We start from the raw sequence: 13,349 nt of genomic DNA on the forward strand, positions 1-13,349 counted from the left end.
AATAGCTCTCGAATGGTTTTATGACTCACCATGCAGTAGCCGGTGGAGTCCTTTTATCATGTGCTACGATGCCATTCATCAGCATTTTAATACCCTTAAATAGGCACTGGCAACTTTATGAGAATTTATTTTAAAATCAATATGTTGTGATCTGTATTATCTAAACATTTTACAGTTTTACTGAAGTAACCAGCAAACTCACCATATTCTGGAGCCTGCAAACTGTTACAAATGACAAACATTTAATAATGGCAAAGAAGAAAGAAATACTTCGCCATTCTGCAGGTTGTTATCCACTTGAAGTAATGATTCTGTAGTGGCATGTCTGGGATGTAATTAGAATAAACAGTAGGAGATGAAGCATTTAAATTCAAATATTCACATAAATAAAGTTTGGGTGTAATATTATATAACATTTATAAACAAATAATATCTCTATTTCCTCTAAATATATTTTTCCAAGGCTTCCGGCAAAATACAGTCATTTGTTGAACTAAATAATTTCAGGTTTGGGCAATCAGATTTTTATTTATTTATTTATTTGACTTTGTTGACTGAGAAAGTCCATTTGAGCAAATCCCATTTTCTCTAGAGGCTCAGGGAGAACAGCTCCAACAGATACATTTAAGACATTTGTGGCAAAACAAATTTTTTTACAAAGATACATTACACAGATAGTTCTTAAGGCATCTAGATACAAACAGGTAATTGTTCTGTAGTGACACTATACAAAAATAAAACAGGTATTTCTGCCATGGTGACAGTGTACATGATATTAAACGCCCAAGTATAAAACAATTAGTATGCAGATAGTTCATGTGCAATATATGTTACAAGCAGACATTAAATATGGCTGACAAGATGTGGGTATGGAGGGTCACGGTATAGATGTTAGGAACAAATAAAGTTGAGGTAAGAAGTGTGAAACATTAGTTAGTAGACAGATAGCAGTTAAAGCCAGAAGAAGGAATGAGGCTTTGTATAGTTGATGAGTCAAGGACAGTGGGTGAATGAATACTAGGATGCATACTGACATAGAAACTGGTTTTAAGAGAGTGGTGAAGAGTATTTGAAGAAGATGGATAGAGTAGGAAGGTCAGAAAGAAAGCAAAATGTAAAGTGGGAATTAAAATAAGAAGGTAACAGAGAATGAGTGATACAAAGGTTTGTTATATAAAAGGTGAAAGACGTTATAAAGGGATAGGGGTAATGAGCTGAGACAGCTGCATATAGTGGCCATAAACAGCATACCATGAACAGTGCTATAAGGCATTATTAGCTGAAATGCTTTTTTATGAAAACCTCACTCTTGTAGACTGGTGAACATTGTGGTCTAGTGCAAACAACATCAAAATTCAAATTTTATATTATATATCTCGGTGTTGCATTCTGTCTCTTTTATTAAACAAAAATTATACAGTAGACAACATTATGTAGAAGGTGAAAATTGTACTGCTCACTGTGAAACCTGCTTGATTCTCAAATATTTTTTAAAAATTTAAATTTTAAAAAATCTTTGAAGAGGGGAAATATATTATATTACACTATTTTCAGTGCTATTTTAGTACATGTCATATTTAATACAAATAAGTGTTTTCACAAATGGGAGCACAATTCCTCAGATAAAACATTCAAAAGTGTATAGATGATTGACACATTTTTGCAGTCGCAGCTATGCAAGCTTCCTTTTTAAAAGGCAGCAGAATCTTTGCATCAGATTCAGAAGCTTCATGTTTGGGCAAATCAATGAAAAAAAAATTGATGTCCAGTGCATGGAGATTCATCATCATCATCTTCTTACCAGAGAGTGTTTTATGTCAAAGACATTCTGGACAGCTGTCAACACTTTAAATGCTATCATATAACTGTGCTACTTTGCCATCAGATTATCTGGTAGCCACACTAAGGGAATCTAATACAACCTAATAAGTCAATAATAATACTTTAGTAACAATATACTGTGTAAAAATTGAAAGGTCATTAATGTAGTTTGTTAACTTAAGCAGATATTTTTTTTCCTGTCATTCCCACAGGTGTACTCAATGAAACATTAATAACGTTGTTTCTGTTGATGCTTTAATGAGTATGAAAGTTATTCAGATGTTTGCCTGATCCAAGGCTGTTCATGTTGTCATCTTCACTGTTGTCTGACAAATCTTCTTCATCTTCATCACTTCTTTCATCATGCTTTATCTAGATAACAAAAACAGAAATTATTACTAATAAAATGTCTGTACCTGCAGTCTCTAACTTTGATCAAGTGTGTCCCAACATTTATTTACAAAGCAAAAGTATGAAAGAATATGACGATGAAAGGGTCTGACTCCAACATTATTGGCATGTTTAAACATCTTATAGGTTCATAGGTTCATACTAGGCTATCTGCCCTGGGGCAATTATAAGCCTAGCCCGATTCTGTATGGCTTACGCCACCCCTTGATTTGAGTATACTGTGCCCTTTTTAAGGTTTAGTTTACAGTGCCTCTGTCTAATAGTGACACGGGAGTAATCCCTGGGACAAACCTATGATCCCCCATCCACCTATCGAGATTCTTCTTGAAGAGATTCAGTGAGGTGCTCTGCCTCACATGAACTGGAATTCTATTCCAGAGCGAAGGGAGCCTCTGGGTTATGAACCTGTCCCTCCAGCAAGTTCTATTTATTTCTGTGCTGAGGTTCAAGTCCCTCAAGCATGTGGCTCTAAGGGATTTAGATTTACTGAGGTGGAGCATGTCCATTAATTCTGGATTTGACATAGCTTTGTATGTCAGGCATAGATCGCCTCAAAGTAGGCAGTATGCAACTGAGTAGAGCTGGAGTTTTTTTAACCGAGCAGCATATGGCATCTGTTTGAGACCCTTGATCCTCTTGGTGAGATACTTTTGGAGTCTTTCTAATTGCTGCAGGTGTCGGGTAAGGTACATCCCAAAAGGGGCATTGTATTCTATGATGGGCCTGATGAGGGATGAATAAAGGGGCATGATTACCTCTCTTGATCTAGATGTGAAACCCTTTGTGATGAGGTGGGCTATGTAGAAGGTCTTTCTAATCACTTTGGCAATGTGGTCTTCAAAGGAGAGATTGCTATCAACTTGGGTCCCCAGGTCCCTAATAACTTTCTCTGTACTTAATGGGTTTCCGTCTATGTGGTAATTTGTGGGCACATTGTTTTTGCCAAAGGGTATGACTATACATTTTTTGGCATTTAGCTTTAAACCATGGTGCTGGCACCAATTATCTGTCCCTGTGAGACCTTTTTGAAGGATGTTTGTGTCAGCTGGAGAGTCGATTATGGCGCCCAGTTTGCAGTCGTCTGCGGACTTGGTGAGCCATAGTCCTCCCACGTTTGCCTGTACCTCGGAAAAGTATATACCGAACAAGAGTGGTCCCAGGACAGAACCCTGTGGGACGCCACTTGTGACCAGTTTCGAGTCTGACATGGCTCCAGCAACTCTCACTCTGTGGGTTCTGTCTTTGAGCCAGTTTGCGACCCATCTTGTGACATAGGGGTTTATATTTAAGCTGGATAGCTTATCTATGAGTGGGGTATTGTGTCAAATGCCTTTGCAAGGTCCAGATAGGCTGTGTGGACTACCTTCCCTTCATCTATGGCTTTGGTGACTGTTTCGAAGAAGTCAACCAGGTTCAAAAGGCAGGATCTGCCCTTGACAAAGCCAAACTGGGTAGGATCTAGTGTCTGTAGGTCCCCAATGTCTTTGTTTATGAGCTCCATGATGATCCTCTCCATAGCCTTGCAGACTAAGCTAGTCAGGCTTATGGGGCGATAGTTTCCAGGGTCCGTAGAGGATCCACCTTTGTGGAGTGGGACCACTGTTGCTGTACGCCATTCTGTGGGCACATATCCTGTAGTGAGGCTGAGATTGTATAGCTGTTTTATTTGAGGGATTAGTTCCTCTTGGAGTTCATGTAGGACGCAACCTGGGACGCCATCTGGTCCCATGGAAGCAGTGTTTTTTGCTTTGGAGAGGGCAACCTTCACCTGAGCATCAGAGATGTTTGGGAGGCAGGCCTCTGCCTTGATGAACTTGCCTTGCATCTTGATGAACAACAGGTTTTGGGGGATGGAAGATAGTGGGTCAATATTTCATAGGTATGGTAGTCACTGAGGATATACGACTATATTTTCTATCACCTAGATGCAGCAGTAAAATCACAAGACACTTTACCATTTTATTCTGAATGTATGTACAGAATCCATGTAAACAAAGGTTGAGTTGTTTCATTTATATTTATGCTCAAAACCATAGCAACGTCCACACAAAATTATGTGTACTTGCCTGGGTTACATAATTTTCGGAAAATGTATGTGAGATTCAAACCCACTTGGTTTAAATTTTATCTCCACCACACTATATAATCAAAAAAAGCCCACATTAGTGTATAAGTGAATACCAAAGGGCTAGTAATGGTGGGCAGTATACAAGTCTGGGAAAATGTACACATCTGACTATGGGACATTTAAGTTACACAGGTAAATAATCTGTTTTGTTACTTTGCTGTATGGTATCTTATGTTTTTCTTTGTACCATTGTCTACTATTGTATACAATTTTATTTGTTAATTTTTATTTTCATACTGTAATGTTTGAAGCTTTTGGGTGGCCACTGTGGTGCAGCAGTTAGCGTTGCCACCTCACAGCAAGAGGTTCTCTGATTTGATCCTCAGCTGGGGTGCCTTCTGTGTGGAGTCTGCATGTCCTCCCTGTGGTTGCGTGGGTTTCCTCCGGGTGCTCCGGTTTCCTCCCACATCCCAAAGACATGCTGTAAGTGGATTGGACAGTCTAAATTGGCCCTAGGTGTGAGTGTGTGTTTATGTGTGTGTGTGTGTGTGTGCCTTCTGTAGAAGGTTTGGCACCAGGCTGGCAACTCAACACCATAAAACTCCACTGCCAACCATGAGCGGACAGGTGATCTGCTGTGGCAACCCCTAACCGGGAAACGTCAGAAGAAGAAGAAGAATGTTTGAAGCTTTTATGCTTTGCTCTCCACTGGAAAAGAGTATCTACTCAATCAGACTAACCCAGTTAACAAATGTCAAATAAAATAAATAAATGAATACAATTCTTTGTAGTAGAATCAGCATGATGTTATAGAGAGAGAGAGAGAGAGAGAATGCGTGTTGCACAAACACGTGTAGGTGTTCCATATGAATCAAAAATGCACCTTTATTAAAGTTGTAAAACGATAACAATGACGTGGGTACATCTATAGTTAAAGAAAATAAAACAAACAATTGTAAACATTTTTCTTCATTTTCCCTGCATTATACATTGATGTTTCCTTTTTAACAATTATTATTCATTCCAGTATTACGTAATTTACTTGCCTTCCCTTAAATTGCACTCCTTCTTCTGAATATTGTTTTATATGTACTGTTTCCACACATTTTGTTTATTTTTATGGAATTTGCTCATTGCCTTTTTGAAAACTCTGACATCCAATTCTTTTATCCTCTTACAATATTCAATAATTCAGTTATGGTTGGTTTAAATTTTGATTTACATTTTATTGCAATTGCTTTTTTGGCAGTTAAGAACATAAATCTTAGCAAGGCTTTACTAAATCTAGGCAATTCAGATCTTAAAACCTAGTTGAGAAGAATAATTCCATAGTTACAATCATTTGCTACACCAAATTTTTAGACAATATACTCTGTGTAGAGAATTTTAAAAATCTGCCAGCTTGTTACACCAACCAAATAAACATATTCCCAATTACCTCTCTCTTTCCCACAATACCTCTGGCAATTTCTCTCTACCCAAGGATTTTTTTTCTGAAGTTCACTTGGGGTATTAAAATACCTACACAGGCACTTTCATGTAAAAATTATGAACCTTCTGGACTATATTCCATACATTGTAGTCATATAGATGCCTTCCCTTTGATCCTTTGTATATTGTCTTTTCATTCCCTTTTTGTGATCTTTTCTAACCTCTGTTTATTGATTTTTATAGTTATCATGCTATATTTTATATATTCTACCAATTATCCACTTTTTAATGGCAGCTTCTGTTTTAGACTCAACTGAAAACTCAACGAAAGCTGGTCTCCCCTATTCCTTTCTTTTTGCCTCTACTCTGTTATCATTCTCTAGTTAAGACTTCTGCTCCTAGTACCGTGGCTCCTTTGCTAATTTCCTCCAATAAATTCTAGTCCCTCTCTTGCCTGTGCCTTACTGTTAAAAAATAATTTCTCCATTCCCATGTTGGCTAGTTCTTAAAATACTAAACAGCAAACCACACCAACTGGGCCTCGAGTCAAAGGAATATGTGTATAATCCAACAGGAACAAAGTTAATAAAATCCCTCCACACGACTGAGTGGCTTAAAAATAATTGCTTTATTAGTAAAAGTAAGTGCTTTCACGTTCTGGTCCGAACGCTTCCTCAGACTTTAATAAAATCACTTTAAACAACTGCTACTAATATAGAGGGTAGTCATTAAAGACAACCTATAGAATGTCTAGCTTAATTACGACATCATCATTCTATGAACCCCCCCATCAAGTTGTTAACAATGCTGCAACTAGAAACTGAAGACTACTGAATGCCAAAGTCATCATGTTCAATGTCATAACATTCAAAACAGGAAAACACTCAACTGACTTGCAAAAAATTTATTTCATTTACAGTTTATGCTAAAAATGCACTCATACATAAATAACTATATCCACTTATAATGAAACATCAAATTCTAAAATGAATAGTAACAACTCCAAACCATACATAAGGTATAAAACATATATGATAATATCTCAAATTCTTGGTGAAAGCCAAGTAAATATAGTGCTTCTCTGGGAGATACATAACAAATTCAGTAAAGCCTCATATTATATAAGCAGTAAACAAGGACTGGTGACATAGAATGCTCTGTAAATCCTGGCTTCCTAAACAAATATTGCTTAAGTAGCTCCAAATTTCTTCATGCTAGTGCACTTTAATGGCTCAATTTTCAGCTCTACAGCAAACCTTAATCATGTTTCATTTCAAGGACAAAGAACACAAAATTTTGAAATCAAAATATTTATTCAGATGCTTCATAATTAAATCAACTTTAAAAACAGAAGCAGTAAGTTCTAGTTGCAGCATTGTTAACAACTTGATGGGGGCGGTTCATAGAATGATGATGTAATTAAGCTAGACATTCTATAGGGAGTCTTTAATGACTACCCTCTATATTAGTAGTAGTTGTTTAAAGTGATTTTATTAAAGTCTGAGGAAGCGTTCAGACCCGGATGCGAAAGCGTTTACTTTTACTAATAAAGCAATTATTTTTAAGCCGCTGAGTCATGTGGAGGAATTTTATTAACTTAGTTCTTAAACTACTTTCAGAGAATTAAAAAAAAATAATATGCTAATAATATGCTATCTGATTCAACAATTACTACATTGATGAAATATATTTCTATTTGTGAAATTAAAGAGTAAGTTAAAAGTCTAAGCAATAATAAAGCTCCAGGATATGATGGTTTAATTACTGAGATTTACACATTACTTCCAGATAACTCATTAAATTTATTTTAAAAGTATGTTTATTGATTCTAAAAGGAAATGATATTCTGCCCTCATAGTAACACTGCTTAATATCTTCTGTTTTGAAGCAAGGGAAGATTCTGAAAAATGTGTTTCATTCCTATCTCACTTTTGAGCACTGTTTATAAGATTTTTATGTCAATTATTACTTATAGGTTAACAGAATGTATTTCTCAGTGTCTTGATATTCATAAAGTTACTAAACAAAGTTGTACAGTTTCACCATTACTTTTTGGTCTTGTTATTGAACCCTTTGCAGAATACATTACAAATATGAATATAGCGTGAGTTAAATTTAATGAATTATATGAATCTAACATGCAATTTTTACTGATGATATTCTTTTAACAATAGGTCATATAAATAATTCTTCTACTGAAATAGTTTATTCTATCATGTTTTTGTTAACAAATCCAAGACTGAAATTTTATTACTCAACCAAAAATAGATTATGATAAAATCAAAATTATTCAACCTGATTTCATTAAAAATCACATAAAATATTTAAGAATGTACTTCTTTCATACCCATTTTCTATTGTTAACAAAAGCTATGCTATTATTATTATTATTGAGGAAATTATGATTCTTATTAACAAATGGAATACTTTGTTATTCTCCCTTGATGATACGTTATTATTAATTAGAATGATATTATTACATAAAATATTGTATATTATCCAAGCCTTGGTATTGATCCTGAACAAAAAAAATTATTAATAAAATAAATAAATTATTATTTAATTCTTGTGGTATCATACAAAATCATGAACATCACTGACAAATCATATAAGACCCTGGAAGAATGGAGATATTGATTTACCAAGCATTTTAGCATATTGTCAATTATAAATTATTACTAATATTTCTTCTTTGGGTTACTAGCTCTTATGAAGCACAGTGGAAATCAATTCAAGAAAATAGTTGTCATAACTCTGGATTAAAGCCCCTTTTCCACATTAGATATAAATAAAACCATGTTATGCTCCTTATTGGTCCTTTTTGATCAGTCAAAAAGTAGTTCCTTATACTATTCTGGCATGTCCAAAAGTCAGTTTCGGGTTTACTCTCTAGTCCAGCTGGTGAATCTGGGAATCTTGAGGCAATGTTACAACTGCCTTATGCACACAGACCACCCTCTCCTCCTCCCAACAAGCTCATATATATGTGAGAGTTGCAACTATATAGCCAAACTGGAGGCTGAGCTCTCTCAACCCAGTACTGGTGCAGTCAGTCAGGAGGAGAAGGTAACCAAACACACCACAAATCCAGTCTCACACAGACCTATCGCAACAGCAAACCAAACACATAAACACACAAAAACATACTCAGAGGCTCTAAATAAAAATCTCCCCAAGCAGCAGAGACCTCCAAAGCAGACATCCAAGCAACCGCTACCCCACAACAATACCCATGTATCACATAGTTCACAAAGTCAGTGTGCCACACAGTCACAGCCCTTAAGGTTAAACAACACACCTAATACACTTGTAATAGGTGACTCTGTTGTCAGACACACTGACGTTCCACTCACCAGGTTGAACAAGGAGAAGGTCACTGTAAGCTGCCTGTCGGGTGCCAGGATCCGCCACATAACACAAGCACTCAGGTCACTCCGAAGCAAGTACATATATGACTCCGTCATTGTCCATGCTGGTGTGAATGACCTGAGACGTACCTCCCTGGACTACATGAAAAGAGACATAGAGGAGCTCTCTGATCATGTAGCCCAGGCCGGTATGACCCTGACCTTGAGTAGCATCTTACCCTCACTAAGAATGATGCCACAGTATAAAGACAAAATGATCAATTTTAACAATTGGCTAAAGTATTGGTGTCATTCAAAGGGGTCCAGTGTCTGTCAGCCTGGGATGATATGCTCGACAAGCCAGGTTGCTTTGCTAGGGACGGCTTGCACCTATCACCCCTGGGCTTTCGAATATTGGCTAAGGCTCTTGCCACCCCCATAGTGCCTTTTTTAGGCAAGGCTTAAAAGACAAACCCACCTCCATAGACAACACAAGGAAAAAGAAACTAAGGGTAATGCTGCTCAATGCCAGAAGTCTAAACATCAAGATGCACACACTCGAGGCTCTCCTCAGTATGGAGAATATCAATATCTGTGCAGTAACAGAAACCTGGTTCAAGGCTCCCGAGAGCACCCCAGCACTACCAGGTTATACCTCATACCATGCTTTTCGGCCCCAAAACTCAGATAGAACCACAAAAGGAGGGGGAGTATCCATATTCATCAAAGATACCCACACCTCCAGGTTAGTGGCACTGCACGAAGCATCGGAGACCATCCATGTGCAACTAACAGTGGGCAAAACTGCCTTTCAGTTTGTAGCCTGCTACAGACCACCCTCCCAAACTCAGGAACCCCACTCAGCTTTCCTGAGAACACTGGAGAATATGAAGGTCTCTCCAAACACCATCATATTGGGTGACTTCAACTACTCAAACATAAACTGGGAGCACTACTCAAGCCCCAACACCCTTGCCCAACGGTTCCTAGAATTTATAAACTCAAATGCTATGGAACAACTGGTCACCACTCCCACAAGAAGGGAAAACATATTGGACCTGATCATCACCAACATGAGGACTCTATGTTCCATACCAGAGGTATACCCCTCATTGGAAAGATCTGACCATAAATTAATCTCACTGGACATCCACTCCAGTCCCCACCCCCCAGCCAAGGAAACCACGGTGAAGAACTTCTCAAAAGCAAACTTCACACTTCTCAAAACTGAGGTGGAATCCTTCAAAGCCCCCGGGCCAGTGGAAAATACGGCCCTAACTGCAGAATCCTTTACAAATGCATTCTATGGACACCTACAGGAATGCATGGATCGTTCTTTCCCAAATAAAACCAAGACTCACTCCTCCAAAGGCAGGAGACCTGTCTGGTGGACCCCAGCCATAAATAAGCTATACAACAGAAGGAGGAAGCTACTACATGATAGAGCAAAATCCCAAAAAGGGAAGGCATCTCTGATCAGTACTAACAAGAAACTACAATCCCTCATAAAATTATCTTAGGCCAGCTTCGAAAGAAAAATTGCACAAGATGCTAAAGATAATCAAAAGGCCTTCTTTAGCTATGTCAGGAACCTGGGTGGCAACTCCCAGATATGCTCTGAGTTAGTGCAAAATGACAAAAAATACACTGAACCCACAGACATTGCCAACATCCTGGCAGACAGGTTCAGTGCAAACTTCTCCCCCCTTCCCCCCAAAAAGAGCAAATGTCTATCCCAACAGAGTGTAGCCTCCCTGACATCACAGATGCACAGGTGAGAGTTGCCCTCTCCAAAGCAAAAAACACAGCATCAATGGGGTGAGAGTTGCCCTCTCCAAAGCAAAAAACACAGCATTCACCGGATAGTGTCCCAGGCTGCGTCTTACATGAGCTCTAAGAAGAACTGAACCCTCACATAAAGTCACTGTTCAATCTCCGCCTTACTACAGGATATGTACCCAGGGAATGGTGTACAGCAACAGTGGTCACACTCCACAAAGGTGGTGCCACAATGGACCCCGGAAACTACCGCCCTATAAGCCTGACTAGCTTGGTCTGCAAAGCTATGGAGCGTATCATCATGGATCTCATAAATAAAGACATTGGGAACCTCCAAACACTGGATCCTACCCAATCGGCTTTGTTAAGGGCAGATCTTGCCTCTTGAACCTGGTTGACTTCTTTGAAACAGTCACCAAGGCCATAGATGAAGGGAAGGTAGTCCACACAGCCTACCTGGACCTCGCAAAAGCCTTTGACACAATACCCCACTCGGGCATCATAAATAAGCTCACCAGCTTAAATATCAACCCCTATGTCACAAGATGGGTTGCAAACTGGCTCAGGGATAGAACCCACATGGTCAAAATTGCAGGTGCCATGTCAGACTCTAAACCAGTTACAAGTGGCGTCCCACAAGGCTCAGTTCTGGGACCTCTCTTGTTCGGTATATATTTCTCTGAGGTACAGGCTAACATGGGAGGACTATGGCTGACCAAGTTCACAGATGACTGCAAACTGGGTGCCATAGTCGACTCACCGACTGACACAAGCATCCTCCAAAAGTGTCTCACAGAGATGGTTAACTGGTGCCAGAGCCATGGCCTAAAGCTAAATGCCAAAAAGTGCATAGTCATCCCCTTTGGGAAAAACAAAGTGCCCACAAATTACCACATAGGTGGTAATCCATTAAGTACGGAAGAAGTAATTAGGGATTTGGCGACCCAGGTAGGTAGCAATCTTTCCTTTGACAATCACATTGCCAAAGTGGTTAGAAAGACCTTCTATATAGCCCATCTTATCACGAAAGGGTTCACATCTAGATCAAGAGAGGTCATTGTGCCCCTCTACTCATCATTCATCAGGCCCATAATTGAATACAATGCCCCATTTGGGATGTACCTTACCCAACACCTGCAGCAACTGGAAAGACCCCAAAAGTACCTCACCAAGAGGATCAAGGGACTCAAACAGATGCCCTACGCAGTTAAGCTAAAGAAACTCCAGCTCTACTCAGTTGCTTACCGCCTACTCAGAGGCGATCTGTGCCTGACGTATAAAGCCATGTCCAAACCAGAATTAATGGACATGCTCCACCTCGGGAAATCCAAATCCCTTAGAGCTACATGCTCCAGGGACTTAAACCTCAGCACAGAAATAAATAGGACATGCTGGAGGGACAGATTCATATCCCAGAGGCTCCCCTCACTCTGGAACAAAATCCCAATCCATGTTAGGCAGAGCCCATCAATGACCCTCTTGAAGAGAAATCTTGACGAGTGGATGGGAGATCGTAGGTTTACCCTTGGGATCTCTTCTGTGTCCCTACTAGACAGAGGCACAGTAAACTAACCTTAAAAGGGCTATCTTCTGTGACCTACTATACAGAGGCACAGTCAACTAATCTAAAAGGGTGGCAAAAGCCAAATACACGCTGGCTAGGCTTATAAATGCCCTAGAGCAGATAGCCTAGTATCAACCTATGAATCAACCTATGAGTAATAAAGGATTATATTGAACGTTCTTTTAAATGGTATGTAAATTATAAAAATCTTTTGAGAATTTTATAAATAAAAACATTGAATTGAAAAAGTGGCCCTTCTACATTTTTCCAATTGCATTTACAAAAGGAGTCTATGAAAGTAAGACGTCAGATTTAACACTGGAATTATAACATAAATTTTGGCCTAATTTCTTAAATGGGATTAATAGTTTATCAAAAGAAAAATCATAGATATGTGTAATTTGCCATGTTTAACTCACTTGTTGTTGCGTCTTTCGGGGTTGCCACAGCGGAACTCCGGTCCGCTAATGATTGGCAGTTGATTGTTATGTGCCGAGTTGCCAGCCCTGATGCACAACCTTCAAAGATGGTATGCCCATTCACATGTGTCTCCACGCAGAAGACGCTCTAGCTGAGAAACGAACTGGACAGCGTCTTACTGTGAAACGACAAAGCTACCGCAGCACCACCACCGCAAATAACTCACTTGATGATTCATCATTTTTAACTAATTTAGAAAAAAGAAAGAACTCACACCTGATTTAATGAAAGAAAGATATCCAAAAATTCTAGATTGCTTATTATTCATTATTGATGGGAATAGTGAGACAAAGCCAGTTCTCTCTAAATTAAATAATCTAGAAATAATAACAGATATTGGAGCCACATTACCAGTTATAATCTTTATGGCACTGATAATGATTATTGTAAGAATTTATTTTTGAATTATATAAAGTACACATCTTGCATTTTCTGGAGAATATTTATA

At 38.6% G+C, this 13,349-nt stretch overlaps 1 protein-coding gene across 1 annotated transcript in view; it reads right to left on the reverse strand.

Annotated features, from left to right (window-relative positions):
- Nucleotides 1-519: 519 nt before the first annotated feature.
- Nucleotides 520-13,349, reverse strand: part of CERS3 (ceramide synthase 3) — a 734,999-nt gene continuing 722,169 nt past the window's right edge. Inside the window, exon 12 of the mRNA XM_044078405.1 lies at nt 520-2,193. Coding sequence (XP_043934340.1) covers nt 2,077-2,193 — 117 coding nt within the window. The 3' untranslated portion in view covers nt 520-2,076. The remainder of the gene's footprint in view (nt 2,194-13,349) is intronic.

This window comes from Protopterus annectens, chromosome 7.part0 (assembly GCF_019279795.1).
Source record: "Protopterus annectens isolate FY-2018-M chromosome 7.part0, PAN1.0, whole genome shotgun sequence".
Lineage (NCBI taxonomy): Eukaryota > Metazoa > Chordata > Ceratodontiformes > Protopteridae > Protopterus > Protopterus annectens.